Source organism: Mycteria americana, chromosome 3 (assembly GCF_035582795.1).
Source record: "Mycteria americana isolate JAX WOST 10 ecotype Jacksonville Zoo and Gardens chromosome 3, USCA_MyAme_1.0, whole genome shotgun sequence".
NCBI lineage: Eukaryota > Metazoa > Chordata > Aves > Ciconiiformes > Ciconiidae > Mycteria > Mycteria americana.
Genome location: NC_134367.1, coordinates 132,420,086 through 132,438,523, shown reverse-complemented (window position 1 = coordinate 132,438,523; position 18,438 = coordinate 132,420,086). Strand labels below are relative to the sequence as shown.

The 18,438-nt window shown below is 40.5% G+C and overlaps 1 protein-coding gene across 3 annotated transcripts in view; it reads right to left on the bottom strand.

The window, feature by feature from the left end:
• The window catches only part of RALGAPA2 (Ral GTPase activating protein catalytic subunit alpha 2), a 134,841-nt gene that overhangs the window by 35,297 nt on the left and 81,106 nt on the right, over positions 1-18,438 (bottom strand). For all 3 annotated transcript variants that reach the window (XM_075497111.1, XM_075497112.1, XM_075497113.1), the window contains one exon: positions 13,593-13,720. In XM_075497111.1, coding sequence (XP_075353226.1) covers positions 13,593-13,720 — 128 coding nt within the window. The remainder of the gene's footprint in view (positions 1-13,592; positions 13,721-18,438) is intronic.

Genomic DNA, 18,438 nt, shown 5'->3' with positions numbered 1-18,438 from the left:
GCATGCACTGTATTTCTAATGTTCTTCCAGTAAGTGCTAAAAAGAAAAATGAAACATTTTGTTTACTGGTCTCTGTGTATCTTCTTCAGTGATACAAGGGAAGATTAAAAGTTGTTGTTTGGGGCATTAAAAAGAACACTAAAGTCCACATGAGCCTTTTCTTTGTAAACACCAGTTTTACAGATACCGTAATTGACATGAAAAAACTGAAACTAAAAGTAAAATCTCTCCACTTGCTTTCCGAGATCCCAGTACTTTGTGTGTTGACTTTTGGGATTCCAAAATGCACGTTGCTGTGGTATTTAAAAAAAACGGAAATGCTGGCATGCAAATCCTATTCAACAACTTGAGAATACCGAGGGCTTTTACAAGGCAAAGAACACGTTAAAAGTTCATTAATTAAACAGTGCTTGTGAACAGATGGAATGGCTATCTGGGCTCTAATTACTGTAAGTTGGTACAGAGGTTCGCAGACCTTAATGAGGTTCAATAAAATGAATGATTACACATCAATCACAATTAGAGAAACCTGTAAGATGAGCTGAATTATCATGGCAACAAGTCATAAAACATGGGAGCACAAAAACCAACAGGCTCTGCAAAAGCCTATAAAGAAAACGTTTCTGAATTAAAACAGTTCTTCTGGATTGGAACGATTCCTCTCTACTGCCAACCCCATAAAAACGCTCAGTGATTTCACTATAAGGGTTGCACCGTCCCTCTCTGCCATCCCGGAGGACTGATTAGCCATAGGAGAGTGCAGGGCACCACAGTACCTAAAGGGTTAGCAACAGCAAAGCAAACAAGGCAATGATCTGAAAAATAACCAGTTACGGAAATGAAGAGAACGGGAACCCTTTGTCACCCGTTAAACGCGTTGTTGAAAATAAAGACACCAATGTTTCTTTTTATCTTCCCAGTGAAATGGAGATGTCAAACATCAGGTACAGAGGCTGTTTAAAACCAGCACAATTAGAAGATGCGGCTATGTGGAAAACTGTGGAGTTGAGGTTATTCAGACCGGTATGTGTGGGTGTAACTGCTATTCCTACAACTCCAAACCTTTAAATAACACGGAGCTTTATTTAAAAATTAAGGACCGAAAAATAATCCCAGCCACTTCCATTTCTTGCCACTGGAGCCGCCTGTGGGAAATGGTGTTGTCAGAGCCTTGAATTTCCCAGCTGTAATAGATGCTGGCAGCAGGGAGAAGAAGGTGGTAAGATGGAGACAGAAATAAATAGTAAGGGGAGGAATTCACTTATGATACGTGAACTCTCTGAACTTCAGCTTCAGTGCTCGTTCCCCAAAGTAACGGCTCTATACTTTTATCATCTTCCCTGTACTGCTACACTTCTATCGCCTTAATGGTGTTAGTCTGGCAGACACAGCCCTTAAAAACTCCAGAAGTCAACTTTCAATACCAGGAAGTTAATTAGAGTCACAGGTATGACACAAGTTAAGGCAAGATCTTTCAGGAATAAGAGAAAAGAAAAATGCATGCTAGCTTGACATTATTTTCTCAATTTTAATGACTTCACTTTCACGACGCTGCATTTTTGGTATCAAGACTTTGCAGTAATTAAAAACTGTGCTAACCCAAGTTTGTTTGTTACAGTGATAACATTAAGATTTCTAAGTGAAGCAACTGCTACTTGAACAACACTACTTTGCCCAGCTGAAAGGTGGGCAGCAGAATGCCTATTCTATTTAAGGAAGCCAACAAACTGTAGACTAGCAAGGTTTCGTAAGATCATCCACATTGTTACACTGGTGAAAATCAATGAGATGGATAATCCTAAATAGGTACAATAAAGGAGCTAGCTGTTCAGCAGAAGTTACAGTTACAGGTTCTCAAAAAAACCTGGCCCAGGCCAATTCAGAGAAAGTATTAAAAAACAGCAAGTGAACTGAGATTTTGTTTTTTAAACAAAAAATGCTGTACATGAACTAGATTGTTACTTAGCATTAGATTTAAGAAATCATTAAAAGCCATCTGCTCCTGTTTATACACTAGAACCCTGACAGTTAATCTTACTGTGAAATACACACAAAAGTATGATACTGAGGAAAGAAAAAAAAATTAAATACGCCAGCCACTAAACCCACTATGAAAAAGTCTATTCCTCTCTTGCTGTCTCCACGTTTATGTCCCCAACCTAATAAAAAAGTCCCCAATAACAGGATGGCTTTAAAAGTTTTTCAAGCGCATACAGAGGGAAAGCCTTTCCTCTTTAAAGAATGATACAAGATTATGGTGCTACCCATTAAAGTAGCTTTTATATAATAGGCACAAAAATCATGCACCTCATCCTCGTAGCAGCAGATGCACAGAATCAGTCAGGTTGGAGGGATGTCAGGAGGTGACCTAGTCTCAACTCCTCAAAGCATGGTCAACACTGAATTCAGAAGCTCATTTTTACTGAGAGAGAAACAAAGCAATTCAGAAAATTCAAAGCTAAACCTAAGAACATTTTTCCTGTTTAGAAAATGATTTCTTAACTTTTAAATGAAGTGATTGCAGCATGTACGGTTCGTGAAAAACACATACTGAAGTCAGGTTTTCTTTAAAAGAGAAAAAGAAGAGAAGTTTGAAAACTGGTATAAACCTATATTGGCGATTACACACTGGTATTAGTGCAAGTGCCCAGATCGTTGGGGACGAGCACATGAAAATGCCCACGTGCCCGTCTAGCTGGTCTTCTGCATCCCTTGTGCCTTCTCACCGCCCGTGGAGACACGAACGCGTGGTTTCAGGGATGCGGAAACTGCCTTGCTGGATCGAAACCGCAGTTTCCAAGGTCGGCACCCGGGCTTTGGCTGCGGCGAGGACATGGTGCATTGCGCCGAACCCATTGGGAACCCCACAGCAGGCCGGTGTGGAGTCACCAGCCCCACAAAAGCTCTCAAACTATCCCCTAGTAAAGACTTTCTGAAGCCAGGACTTCTCCTTAAAAACATTCCCCACAGGAGCATTAACCTTGATGAAGCACCGTCCGCAGGGGTTCCCTGTAACAAGTTGCTCACGGGGAGCCCAAACCGCCGAGCTCGGCCACCTTCATCTTTCACCGCAGGTCCCTTTGTTCCTTTGTTGCGATGGAGGGAGCGGGGAGCTTCCTGCTGCGCCGCCCGCTCCGTTCCCTACTGCTCATACTTCCCTTATGCTTTTTGTCTCGTAACAACAGTAAGCGAGCCTCAGCTTTTCACTCTCTCTTCTAACGAGTCTTTTCATGACCTATATAATTCCACATTCACGCAGAGTACCCATGTGCCATGCAACCAGGATGTGCTTTAGTTTTCTCCGAATTTTGCAGTTTAGTTTGATGATTACACTGCAAAAATTAAGACGCATCCTTTTAATCTAAATTACTCGCGGTAATTTAACGTAATTTTATTACAACGTAGAAATGATCGCTGTACGTTCTGCACAAAGGAATTAGACTGGAAGGTTAAGAATCAGCATCAGCGATACCAGCAGCTCCCTCTAGTTGGAAAGCGTATTATTTTTCTCCCCGAAGAGCTAGTGTATAGGAAAGATAGCCAGATACTACAAGCTTCTTACAATAAGTGGCTTGGTAACTCATGCTGTAATATACGATCATTGTAGATCTACTAGCTACATTGCCTTGATTCTCTCTTAAATGAAAATAACTTTTTATCATCTATGCTGTCTTCTGACTATTTTTGTAATACACAACTACCAAAAAATTAAAAATTCCCAACATTTGACAATGAATCTACTTTGGAACAAAAAAAAATTACTGTATGTTAGAAGAGTGATTTGAAAACTGTGTTTTACTGAAATTTAAAATGTGTTAGAACTTGCATATGCTTTAAATAAATATAGGGTTTCATATATTGATCCAGAAGCCACCTCCTTACATTTCCAAGGCTTTAAAACTAAAGAAGAGGCTTTTTAGCCTGAGGGGTTAAAAGTGTGGGTGTGGAAGTGGGCTTTTGTTAGAAAAATTAGCAATGCTATGAGTCATTGTGCATTAGCGGCAGAATAGTTTTGCATCTTGTATGAATCCAGACACCATATGCCATGCGAGGGCCTGCTACTTTATGCGGTGCCGCTGCTGACGGGCGGCCACGTGGGCATCCCCAGCGGAAAGGCTGTCTGCGCGCGGCGGCGAGCGCAGGAACCCGGTGATCCGAACACGCTGGACATTGTCGCGAGCAGCAGGAACAGCTGGTAAGCTAGCAGAGCTAGCCGAGCTAGCCGAGCTAGCAAAGCCAGCGCGCCGCAGCGGCGGCGGCGAGCCAGCATGCTAATGAGACGGCGAGCGTGCACAAAGCCCGCCGCAGAGGGGATCGACCCTAGTGCTGTCGGGTCCTGTGCGGCCCAGATTTTGGAGATCTTAGCCCACTCCTCCAAACCACGCTGCCGCTGCTCCCCTGCGCCTGCTGGTCTCCCCAGCGCCGCAGCCAGGTCTCGGAGCCGGGTGCTCAAATACAAACGTCATCTTTATTCTTGCCAGCAACGCAGCCAGCGGGCCAAGACGACAACCCGTAGTCAGGCGAAACTCAGGCCAAAGCCAACGCGCGTTTTGTCTGTGTGAGGATTGCACAGCCTGAATTAAATTTAAAGTCCATTCATATCAAACTCTACTTTCTCTTTTTTTCACCCGTTTGTGACAGAAGCCAAACAAAAATAACCCTAGGAAATCCAAAGTGCAAGCGAGCGTTCAGGAGCAAGTTTCCAAAAGATACAATGGACGTTTTAGCTACACAAATCCCTTCAAAGTTAACACAGGTGGAACAGCAAAATCATCAAAACTTACTCTGAAAATACAAAGAACACAAATCCCTTTAATTTGCCTGGTGTATAAGTGGGGAAAAAAACCCCCAAACCACCAAAAAACCCTGTAAAGATTGAATGAAGTACTTAGTAGTAACCTGAATATATCAATTTTGCTTCTGCCAACCTTTAAAGAGAGCCTCTCATTAAACACAACTTAGAGCTTCTTTGTCTAATACGACAGAAAACATAGAACACTGAGCAATAGGTGTTTGGACCTCTGTATATCTTACTTGGAGAGAGTGGGAGCTTGAGCTCACACCTTCCTATGAAAGATACGTCTACTAGTTCATTATAAACAAAAAACGTATACCACACTGACTCAATGTTTGTTATTGCAAGTTAAACTGAAGGCAGAGTTCCATCACAGACCTCCTGGAAGGCCTCTGGGTAGGGCATGATTATGCTAACAAAACTGCACTTTTAGTAAACTTGTTTTATTTTTACGGAGAACAACAGAAAGACTCCGATCGCCGTCAGCGTGACCAAACTGTAGGTATTTCACGAGCAACGCCACCAAAGCTGGCAGACTGCAGGTGAGCAAGAATCACCTGACAGTGGCCAGTTAATCTAGTGGCCAGTTAATCTAGAAATGCAGCCAATGTCAGGCTGCGATAAGCGCCCTGCTAGGCACCCCGGGAATACCTACTAGCTATCAGCCAGTCGGTACAAACCTCAAACTGTACATTTCCCTCTTCAGCCCTTGCTCATGGTGCTCTTTGCAGACTGGCAGAGAAATCTACTGCATTTTGCTTGTGAATATACGAAGAGCTATATTGTGTTTTTACAGATTTAAACTGGATAAACGTTACTCCCAGCAATCTTAAGAGCAGCAGTGGTACACTAACCCTTTTGCACAACTCAAGTTTGATTCAGCGCTAGGACACAAGTTTAAAGCAGCACTTAAATAAAAACCCCAGTTTCCTGCAAAATTACTCATGAACAAATAAAATATTACTGATGAAGAAATGGAATGAAGAAACCAAGTGTTTCATTCAAAGCAGCAGCTTTTCCATGGCAGAGGAGAGTTTGGATTCAAATTCCCAACTTCCAATCCTGATCTGCTGCTTATACTTTATGTACTATACTATTTCCAGCAAGATCATGACTTTCCAGTCTTTGGTAGGGGCTGAAGAGTTATGGCTGTGTATTTTAGGAACCTTGTTTTCAATTAGTGCATATGTACAACATTTAACGTTTGGGGTTTGGTTTCTTTTCTTATTTCTGACATATATCACACAGAGAATTCACTTTTCATTTAAAAAACCATTACATTCATGATGTCACTTAACCACAGGTTCATTTTTGGAACCACCCATTAAATCACTTAGCAAATAAAAGCCTTTAAAACTGCTGGGGTTTATTTACTTATACTGAAGAGTACAGCTGCTGCACAGAGATCATCATCAGGAGGGGCAGCAGTTAGTGCCGTTTAAAACTGCTACAGAATTAGCTTGGGACTTTCCCAACAACACTCAGTGATCTTTACAGCTTCCAACCGTGGAGAAGAATAATGATGCCCCATGTTATAGCAGAAAAATAAATTGTATTGTTAACACGCAAACTTCACTGCTGCCTCCCTTGCCTTCTGTAAAATGGTAAGGCTCACCAGCAGTTCACAGTAATGCGTGTACAAGACGTGTGTCTAACAAGGGACTATGAACAGGGACAGGTATGTATAGATGCATGCACAAAAATATAGAAATTTAAAACCATTGCGTCCATACATCATTCAGCAGCACGTGAAGTTTAAATCCGCAGAAGCATTATATACTCTTTATATATTCACAAGTGGGATGCAGTAGATTTCTCTGCAAGTCTATGAAGAGCACTATGAATAAGAGCTGAAGAGCCGCCTCCACAATCCCATGTAATGCCACCTAAAAGCTTTGCCTCGCATGACTTATTACAGGCTGGAGCAGATTAGAGGCATCGATCGCTGCCTGGAGAAGGTTCTTGCTGCGAGGAGGGAAGGCAGCCGCAGAGACAGACAGCCCGGCCATCGATCCACTCCAGCGGGGAGCTGCGCTGCAGAATGAAGGTCAGCGCTGCTTTACACCACCCGGTACAGCCACTGCCGCGTTCATCAGCATCCCTCAGAGACTGCTGCAACGGGACCAAATACTTCTGTCTGAAACTCAAACCCTCACACGAGGGCTCGTTACAGGAATCGCCAGAAAAGCAAAGGACAGCAAGTTAAACCTGCTGCTCTCCGCAGACAAAGCAGCAGAGGACTGACTACAGACAGACACTCCTGCGAGCCAGAACCGATCACTTCGGCATAAAACTGTCAGATGCCATGTCATATAAATTGTCACAGCTCCTGTGACACATGCTTTAGAATTTCATAGTAATTCCTAACAGCATCTATATAGCTCGAGGGCATAACTTCTTTGGATGAAATAAAGGGAACAAATTGTGAACCCTTCTCTAAAGAGAGTAACAGGCTTTCTATTTTATTTTCACGGTACAATCAAACACCCCTTTATAACCAAAGCAGAGTTCTAAATGCAAGCTCAACAAAGCACATTTTGAAAGGTATGCAAAATGTGTTTTCAGGCATCTGACATTTCGTACACCTACAAAATATATGACAGCCATTCACACAATTAAGTCCATCATAGCAAATATCTTTCTTTTTTAGTCTCTGATAAAGCAGGTAAGCAGATCAGGCACTCTACATTAAGTTGATCAGAAATTGGCTTAAACCAGCAAAAGGAATTAATTCAGATTTCAAAATTGACATTCTTTGTTTAATCTTCTTGATTCCAGACACGACATACTAATATATAGTAGATGTGTTAATATCTGGATGCAATATAATGAATTAAAGTTATGGATATCTTTCTTTGTTAGGTATTTAGACGGTCTTTTGATTTTATTCTAATGAACTACTTGTTTGGTATAGTTAAGCAGGCATACCGTATTCATTACAGTGGATAAAACTTTAAGAGTTATTCATGTATCAAATTACTTCTCCAAAGTAAGGGCTGTGTTTTCTTCTGGCCCACAAACAGGACTGCAAATCGTAAGCAGGGAAATGGTGACATCCAGTGCTCAGATATTATGTAAAGTGTATGCATACTCATCGTGCTCTTTTTTGTTTGTTCTAACACAGACACCTTCAGCATCTAATGCACAGATGTATTATGTTGCAGCAAAGTGCTATGAACATCCACGATAACTTAAGAATTTTTTCTCTTTGAATGAACAACAAATAATGCAAACAACTTTGGAAACAATACCACAACCTGCCACTGTGGTAATTTTTTTCTTCTTAGCAGACTAAGAATATATTTAGGTCAGCCCTTATACAAGTCTATTTATGTTGATGAAAAAGGCAGAAGCAGCACAGCTTATATGAGAGATTTGTTAGGATTACGTCTCCAAGAACACTTGCATAGCTACCTGAAATTGACAGTTTCAATGGCAAAAATAGTGGCTGACAGACACGAGTCTGCATGCCCACACCATCAGTTATTTCTTCTTCCCCTGTAGAGTAACGCAGCACTGTACTCTCATCAAGATGCTATAGAAGAGTATGAAAAATACACAAGAATCAACAGGCAGAATAAGAACGAACCCCTTTTCTTTCCATAAGACCAAACCAATTTATCCTAAAAGTGAGATTGCTTAAAAAGATAATTTTATAATAAACATGTGAATTCTCAATAAACCCCAACGGGAACTAACTCCCTATTTACTCATTTCACAGGAAGATACAGGAAGCTTAAATTGCTAAGAAAATAATTCAAAGACTACAAGAAACCAATGAAGAACGCAGGAAAGAAGCCAACTGGTGCTTGCACATAGGGACATTTTACACCCTCCAGCAGGTTGCTTACAGAAAGCTGGTGGAAGCTAGGGTAACATTTCCGACATGTCAGAATCTCTCCTACTTTTCTTCAAATTCAGTTAGTGAGACCAGGTAGGAATGGAAGTACGATAGTTATTTGCAATGGTGGAGAAAAAAAGAAGTGGTAAGATACTACAAATAACATCAAAATAGTTTTTCAATTAAAAGCAGCTTTTTTCAGTAGAAGAGTGGAAACACAGAGATACAGGCATTTACATTCAGGTACATGAAGCCACTTCAGCAACTTCACAGATCATGACAGCAATTCACCAAAGTTTCCTCTTCATCACTGTGGCCATTTTGTAAGCTCTGAGAAGCTTTGCTTTCCAGTTAAGCAGCAGGCGAAAAGGCTCAAAAAGCATTGCTCCACCTTACACTTACACATTTTTTCTACAACAAACCAGGTCTGGTACAATCTTTCAGCCAATGCAATTTAAAGAACAGCTGTCTTAATTGCGAAGATAATTTTATGCTACACTATTTTTTTTTTTTTTAAAGATGATGGTAAAAGATATAAGAATCCAGGATGTTTACCTCTACCGTTATTATAAAACATGTAAGATGGGAAAGAATAAGCATCCTGGCTATGAAATTTCATAAGTAAAACCTGAGACCAACTTACAAATCTCTAAACAAGAACATTTTAATTTAAGGAGCAAGGAAATGACTCCATTTTGAAAGACAGTCTGGATTCTGGGTAGTCAAAATTGCATTTCCCTATGCATTCTAAGGGGAGCTTTTTGCTCAGACATCACTATCCCCAAAGTCTTCTTGGAGACCAACATTAAATTATGGACCAACCAAAGGGCCCGACACCTGCAGACTTAGTTACATTTTCATATTTGGAGTTTACTAGCACCTGAGCTTAAAAACCATCAGCTTAAACAGCGGCTGTAAATCAGACCCATAATAAAGACTTAAACCCAAACTCTGTGTCCCCCCACCAGTATTTATCTTTACAGGTAAGACCAGCTCCCAAAGATGTGCACTACTGCAGCTTAGGGCAACTGGGACTCCAGAATGTACAAGTGTTCAAAAATCCTCTCCAGCATGCAACTAATTTAATATAAGCTGGAAGAGAGCACAAAGATGCAGTTTTATATCATCAACCCTAGCATTTTTTGAAATACTCAATATTACTGGAACCAGAACAGCCCCTTGCTTAGGGGGTACTGCTCAACCCAATTACAATTACCAAAGCACTGCACCAAAGCACCAAATTACGAATGCACTGTTTTTCATCCCTGCTCTCATCTCCTAAGGCATCCTGCTTATAGACTTGCGCTACTCTTAAATACTGACAATTAGCAACCTCTCCTTTAACTGGACTTAATTAAGAGGAACTTTAGTTTTGATACATAATTATTCATCTGTGAGATTAGTTGTTCCTTCCTTTCTCCAGCACATAAAGAGGTGGCTTCAATGCTCTCAAAAACTTGCATAAATATATACATTTTTATACAACAATTTTAGTAAGTTTAAATATTATTCTTTCTTGTTCTTATACAATTTAAGCCACCTTATTGTTTCTGATTTCCATAAAGTACACAGGCATATTGCAGATAAAAATTATTGCCTGAAAAAGCAGACTGGTGAAGCTGCTGAAACACATTACCTCACACTCAACAGTTACTTAAGGATGGTGAGAGCACCAATTAGTACAGTCTGCAGCCGCTCAGTCTCAATGCTTCATTGCACCAAGAATGAATGCACTCCTGAAAAAATGGTTATTTTGAACATATACTAATGTATAATCATCCATGACCATGTAAACATTGCAGCAGCTACAGAGCCAACTGAGCTTTAACGGTTCAAAAGACAACGGAGCTGTGCGTTAACTACCCTGGTTTTGCTCCTGTGTAATGCCATCACATGCCATTTCATGTATACAAAGAACTTGTAGCCAGTATGGCTTTAAACTAAAGTTTAAATACAGTTAATTATTTTTTAATGAATATTTCTCTCACCCTAATGAATTCCTTAAAACAGAAACAGTTACACAAACATAAAAAATAGATTAAAAAAAAATCTGATGTGGTCTGCCATAGTTACCTTCCTCATTTTCAAAGAGATTTCCAACAGAAAAATGTATTTGGGTACGACAGTGGAATTTGTGTCATCATGACCAAGCGATTACAGCGCACAGTGAGATTCTCCCGCGGCTCTGCGGCCCTGGTCCCCATGGAAACCGGACTCGGATATTGTCCTCCACTCGCCGTAGCACTGAGACTTGGGAGCCTTTTGTGCCTGATGAGATTTCTTCCACAGCCTTCCAGCAACAGACCCTATGCTTCCTCCTGACTCTTTCCTAATTGAGATGCAAATTAATCTCTGTGGCTGATTACACTTCCCTTAAAGCCCCTGACAAGCGCAGCTGTAACCAGAGTTTACAGACTTTCCAACAAGTGACTTCAGCTGTCACTACTGGCAAGATGCTGCCCCTGCTCCCCGGCACGCGACCCCGCTTCCCGCGGGCACCGCGACCAGCCCGCTCCCCTAGCACCTTGCAAGACAGGAGCGAGGATCAGGGCTCTGCTCCGGCTGGAGCAGGGTCCCAGCAGGTATTTCACACCCTGCCGCTGCACCACACAAGCGCCACGGACTCTGTGCCTTATCACCATCGAACCGTTTACACCAGATGAAGCGTTCAATCAATTTCTAACCACACTTGAATCAAGAAAACTTTTAGCTACTAACCCTTAATACGGATGCCGACTTTTAGCATGGCCCGTGTGACAAACACAAGTGGCAGACCGCTCCTCAGCTCTGCCTTAAGGCTTTTCTGCGCTCACCCGAACTGCAAGGTTACGTCTAACACGCTGCCAAACGTCATCTGTTACTTTTCCAGGATTACTGCTTTTTATTTCTCCCCTCTATTGAAGTTTTTTGAGTTATTTCACCTTTGAGTTATTTGCATCTGCAGTCTGACAAAGTTCCTAACCTCTTTCATTTACTGTTCAAATTGCTGGGTCTGCTTTCCCCCCTTTTCCTCATAGCAGTTAGCGAAGCGAACACCAGAGCAAAGTCATTCACTGCGCATGCACCCTTTGGGAGCTACAAAGCAGTGTTCCTGCATTGGACAGGTTCAAACAGCACCTTTACACATGGACACATTTACATTCCAATTTCTGGCTCAGTAAAAATTTTAGTATATCTTTGTGCTTACAAGGAGTAATTGTTGTTGACCTTTGCTGTAAGAAAAAAAAGTGTTTCATTATCTACAGTAAAAGTTGTGGATAGCTTTCTCTCCCACTCCAGCGTCACCCTGATGGGATCTTCCCACCACATTATCTTTGTCCAGTTTCAGAAGTTTCTCAATCCACTTTCATTTATCAAACAGACAAGTGGCAGTTGATTCACTACAGATATCGTTGGTGCAAAAGCAGGCACAAAAAAGGAAGAAAAGAATCTGGGGACAGATGCTGTTTCAGCTAGACCTCAAACATATGCTGAGAAGTGGCATGTGCTATCATATTTGTGCTGCTCGTGTTTCCCTGGGGACAAGGAGGGACCCAGAGAGAGAGATGCTGTCGGAAAGCAGGAGCACAGCAGGCTGGTGAGCGCTGTTCGCTCACAAAATGTTGAAAGCCAAAAGATGAGCAGGATCGGGAATCAGCGGACTCGGACCGGGAGTGAGGTGCTGGGATAGCGGTAAGAGGGGACAGGACCTCTTCATTCTTGTAACCGCTGGTACTCACGTTAATTTTACTACACTGCTATCTTATTTTTATACATTGGCTATAGAAGCAGATGGATTAAGCTAAATTCTGCATAGAAGAATTCTAGTAATTAGCTAGATTTCTCTCATCAAACAAAAGTGGAAAACTTGGCAAGTTTTGAATCATCTGTTAGGTACTGCCACAGTTTTGCAGCTGATATACTGCATTCAGCTGCTTATGCAACAACCACCAACTGTCTTTGTTTTAAAACGAGTACACAATGAAGTGAATGAAATACAAATTTGTTTAACCACAATGCTACTTTTAATTTCTGACGACTTTTGCAAAGCATACTGGATAAAATTTAGCCTTTAAAAAAAAACCACAACAGTATTTTGAGGATATTTTGTCTTTTAAAAATGTGCATCTCAAACTAATTAATGTTCTTTCGAAGATCAAAACATTTCATTTACAAACTCTTTCTCAAAGTCATACGGTTAGAAAAATACTCAAATCAAAAGCTCCCCAAGGAAAACAAAGTGCAGTGAGTGTTGGTCCTGAGATAAATGATATGAGTAACAAAACAAGCTATAAAATGTTTCTAGCATAATTAGGCATTATGAGAAAATCCTAGAATAAGTGAAAACCAGTAATAACGCTGTTAGTCTGTACATCACACAATAAAAGTCTATGCTACAATTTCTGTAACACAGAAGCACACCATCTAGTTATCTTCCAGCAACTGTTAGAAAATGTGTTCTGACAATGCCCAAATACAGACAGGGCTGAAATAAAACCGGAATTCGGGAACTGAAACATCCGTATCTGAGGCCAAATCCCATCTGTCTTATTAACGTAGTTAGTCCAAGTAAAGTCAATTGGACTACTTCTTTGAATAAGATAAGAATACAACTGAGCTCTGTGTATTAGCCTAATATACACTGTAGATAACTTCTATTAGCGTGAAAGAAAATAGAGTATTATCATTACTTACAGTTCAAAGCATCAGTGTTAAGTCCAAGTCCACCACCAGCGAGACTGTCTGAAGCTGCTGGTGAGAACACTCTTGCAATGCTATGATCTTATTTTTGAAACACTGCATGGCAACTGGGTGCGAATGACTGAAAACATTGAGCTTGACGTGAAGAAAGCTTTGACCTTTTCCAATAAAATCAAATGGGAAGGCTTTTCACTAAAGCTTACCTCCCTGTAGAGGAACATTCAGAAGTAAGAACCCTACCAAGGCAAGCCTTGCCCCAGCGGGAGAAAAGGATACAAGCTCTGGTAGAGCGGGATGAGCGACTTGACGGCTCTGCTGGCATTGATGCATGTGGCACATATGAGGCTTGGCAGCAGCTTTGCAGTCACGATTGCTCCATCAAAGAGAGGACCGAAAAATGGCACCTGTGGACCCCAAAATAAAAACAACACATGTAAAGCCAAGCCAAGGGAAGCTGAAATGTTAGCGTAGAGCACGGGAGCAACTTCCAAAATCACAGAAACAACACGCCCTACTCGCAGGGGATTTTCACAGCAAGGTATCTGCTGCTTGAGAAAGGCACGAGGAGGCAAGTTTCATACTGCCCCGCTCTAGACAGTGAAGTTATTCGGTACAAGTACAAGTGTTAGCTTGCTCTAGGTCTCCTCTCTAGATCATGGGCACGAAGAGACTCCCCCAAGTACAGGAGAAGAACACCAAAACAAACCACCTCCATGGGCTGTAGCTGCGGGGCCGTTACCAGCCAGGTCAGCACGGTCAGTCGGGCGGTACCCTTGCTAGCACAACATACTGTATCTTGCATTATATTATTGACGTTTGGAATAAAAAGCATCAGACCCACTAGAGAAGACCAGTACATTACTCTGCCATAAAATGATATGACCACATTGCTTTCCACACTGAAACTTCCAGTATGATATTAATCCCCCAATTTTTTATTTTAAGTTTTTAAATCTTCCATAATTGCCATCAGTATACTTTACATGTATATGCACAGTTCACAGAATATTCAGCTGGGTAAACATGGGCTTGTTATGCATATGAACAACATTCGCCTATGAATTTGAAATCGATATTCCATTTTGAGTAGATATTAAGAGCTGTTTTCTGTCTTGCATCCCAACAGGAGACCCTGATTCACTGGCTGAATCCGACATTGGCAGGAGTTTTTGCAAAGAAGTATTTATTTCAGATAATCCTCTATAAACTCCTTCCATGGACTTCACTGAAAGGAAAAAAAAAATTTGAGCTGATCCAAGATAATGAGGTCTGTGGAAAGCAGAGGAGATGGAGGAAAACTACCACCTCTCAGAGGCAGTCCCCCATAAGCATGGCCAGGACAGGCACAAACAGGTCTATCCCAGCATAGCACGTCAAGGTGTTAAAACGCTGTTCCTTCAGGGTTACCTCCAGAGGAAACCACCACATAATGTCATTTGGTGACATATGGCTCTTCAGACAAATGCTATACTAGGCAAAAGAGACGCTTTATAAAAGTGAAAAATGTCTGGACTTCGCCATGTCAAACCCAGAAAATTTTAATGTTTAAATATATAATAAATTTTAGTATTTACAAGTAGTCAAACTCATTTCCCTTTCACAAACTCAAAATGAAAAAAAAAACCAACCCCAAACCCAACCCTAAACAGAAGCTAGCAGCAATTATCAATATTTAAGCTATGGATTTTTTTCCATCCATACAGAGGCTTATCACATAAATAAATACCCTCTATTATTCTTCTGCAACTGCTTGTGGGTGACTGTGACAGTCATTCAATAAATGGACAAAGGGAATAATATAAATCCCCTGCATCTAGGGAATTCCTCTAATTAGAAGTGGCAATGAATTACAGAATAAATTTGGTTTTAATATAACATCTGCAAATGACAGCTGTCTTTTCACACAGTTATTTTGTCATTCCTTTACTTAAAATAATTACCTGCCCCCCAAAAAACAGATTAGTGCAAAATGTTTCCATAGTGGGTTTGCCTTTCTTTTTTTTATGCTAGCATTACTATCTGGGCAGTTGGCAAGAAAGGTGACAGGAAGAAAATCTATGCCGCCAAAGTGATAATGTTCTAGAGCATCAAGTTTTTCCTCTTTAACCAATAACATTTCTAAGTGAAATTTTTAACACATACTCTGTTTACAAGTATTGACAAAAGGAGAAAAAAATGTAAAACTACATTTTTGATGTAAGTACAAATGAGGAGGTTAAGTACATACGAGTATTAAAATTATACCAACATACAAATACCAGATATTAAAAGTCAGATTAGCACTTACATATGCTACTGTCCAGGGAAATTCATTATCAGGCTTTTTGACACGCAATTTCTGCTTACAGGACTTTGTTTCACTGTTTCAAAACCACCTGGAGTCTAGGGAGTGTGGTAGATTTTCTTAACACAGTATTACAGAATTTATATACTTAAAATATAGACAAGGTGTGGATATTTTATACACCTTATATACGTGTGTATATAAATACATACACATATATACATATGCTCACATTTAAAAAAAAAAATCTTTCAGTGGCCACTCTCCAGCAAATTTATCAAAAGTATGGCCAATCTGCCTGACATTTTAAAAAAAAAAGTTTAATAATCGTTTTATCTGAAAGTTTAATAATCAAACTCCAATAAATCATATGTTACTCTCAAACTCCTTTTAAACAGAAAAGTAGGCTAATCCAAGATGAACCCTAAAACCAGAGAGCTTTCCTTAGCACCCCTGAACTCTGTCCCCACAGTGTAGAGATAAGAATGCAGTGGGTGCTCTTCAGAGTGACTTTCATGAAATTGGGAAACATGCCTTTTTTCAAGCATGTTTCAAATAAACAAACAGATTATTTCAAGAACTGTGTCCTAGGCACATATTTTGTCAAAAAGTACACATTTTTCATGACCCAAAGTTGGCGTACGCTGGCAGATGGAAAAAGAAAGTAACGCAAAGGATAGAAGTGGCTTTGTACGAGAGCAACTGATTCTACATTACCAAAGAAAAGCAAGCGTAACACATGAAACCAGAACCAAGAGCAGTATTTGCCCAAATGGGTTCATAGCTTTTCGCGGTGCAGGGCTAACCCTCTGGAGACCTGCAAAGGCATCGCTGCCCTGCCTTACAGCAGCAGCAGAGCCAGCAGGCCTCACTGCTCCCCGGCAGGCTCGGGGTCCACAGAGCCCGCTGCGATACGAGGAGCACACAACCGGACCATACGCCCGCGTGGACACAAAGCTTGGAATTATTAATTCCCGAACAGATCTACCGGCCACGCCGAGGGTCATTAAAGTCAATGGAACTCGCATATCGTCAGCTTCCATCTGCACAGGGGGCTCTGCCTTAACAAGGAGTTCAAGGGGGGGGACTAACTGAATGCACAGGGACACGCTCCCTGCTCAGTACTTTTCTGTGAGTTGGTATTAAATACCCATTTGAGGAAAACAGTGTTTTGAATGGTTACAAAAAATATATTATGCTTTGACAGGAATCAATTAAAAGAAAAAAAAAAAAGAGTAAAGGAAAATATCCCCCTCCTTGAGCACTCCAAACGTCAATGCAAGTTATCCATGAAACAAAAATTAATATTCAGCCCATTGCAAACACCTGCTTCATTACAATTTCCAAGAAAAAAATAATTATTTCTGTTGCACACAGTAAAAGTAGGCAAGGTTAAATAAACCTTTTGAGCACAAAGACTTCCCCTCTATAGCAAGCAGCACTAGTTAAAAGAGTGGGGAATGGGTAAATTATTGTACCAAATGGCTGAGAATTAATCTCTGATGACTAGCTGCAATCTAACGAGGCATCTGTGTCCCAGGGAACCCGCAGTATGTCCCTGGCGGTATGTGCAGTGTGTAGAGTCTGCCTGGCATTCTTTGTCCTCTTTTGCAGGCAGCTTTTCGTCTCATTGTTCAGAATATCCTCATGCATCTGTGACGCGTGGAATGCATTCACACTAACAGACTTACTATTGTCTTCTCTCAGAAGCTTTGTCGAGCAAAGACTGCATCACGGTTCCTGATAATTATATTGCTTAATTAATCAAGACAAAAAAAATTTGCAAATCATTGCCCGGTTGCCAAGCAGGGAGATAAAAAATGAAAACAATACAAGCTGAAGCAATATAACAAAAGTAACAGCTATCTGATCAGAAATTCTTATATAATGAAGCTATTAATGCTAAATCGGTTAATGTTAACATTGCTCCAGGTGTCTCTACTTAGATGCAAACAAAAAGGCTAACATTATGTATATAAAAGGCCAAATGTTGCCATGGATTCTGTAACCTGATAGAGAGGACAGCCTTTTCATTTGATTAGGGAATGCAATTTAAATACCAGGGACTGAAGCCAAACAACAGACATTTCTCTCTGCAAGCCTCTTTCATTCACCCTGGGGTCAGTAGCTGGTGAACAAAAGGTCAGCCACACTTGCCCTGGAAATGTCTGGATTAATTTTATTACATTGTAATGGTTTGTACTTTAAATGTAGGGATAACACTAAATTTCCAGTTAGCTATTATTCTTTCTGCCCGTTGGGTATTTTTGACTAATATATAAGATGACATAGCTTTTCTCGATTGGTTCATAGAATTTTCAGGCATGCTCATAACTCTAAATTCTGATTTTCCTCATGGAACATTAAAAGCTAAAATCCCCCAGAAGTAAATTGCAGAGCTCAAAATCAAGTAGGAAAAATCCCACTATTACAGTTGATAAAAAAATTTCAAGTTTGAAATGTCTACTGGCAAACCACTGGTTGTTAATATATAATAGCTCCGTCATTCACAACTCAAAATATTGTATACAGCTGGTAAATATGTCATCTGATGTATGCATTTTTCCACAGCCAGTTATTCTCTTGGACAAATATTGTCCCTCATATAAGGAAAATGGTATTTATCACACTGATTACTTCCATAAACTATATTTTATACAAATTTTTGCATCCATGATGTACCAGACAAGCATTTCTTCAAGTAGCTTTTTTTATACACGTGCACAGATGTACATACACACACCCCTGACATTTTGCAGAGAAAAAAATCCATTCTTTCCAAAAAATGTCTAAAATGTGGTTGTATAACAATGATTTAAACAGAGAATACTAAACCTC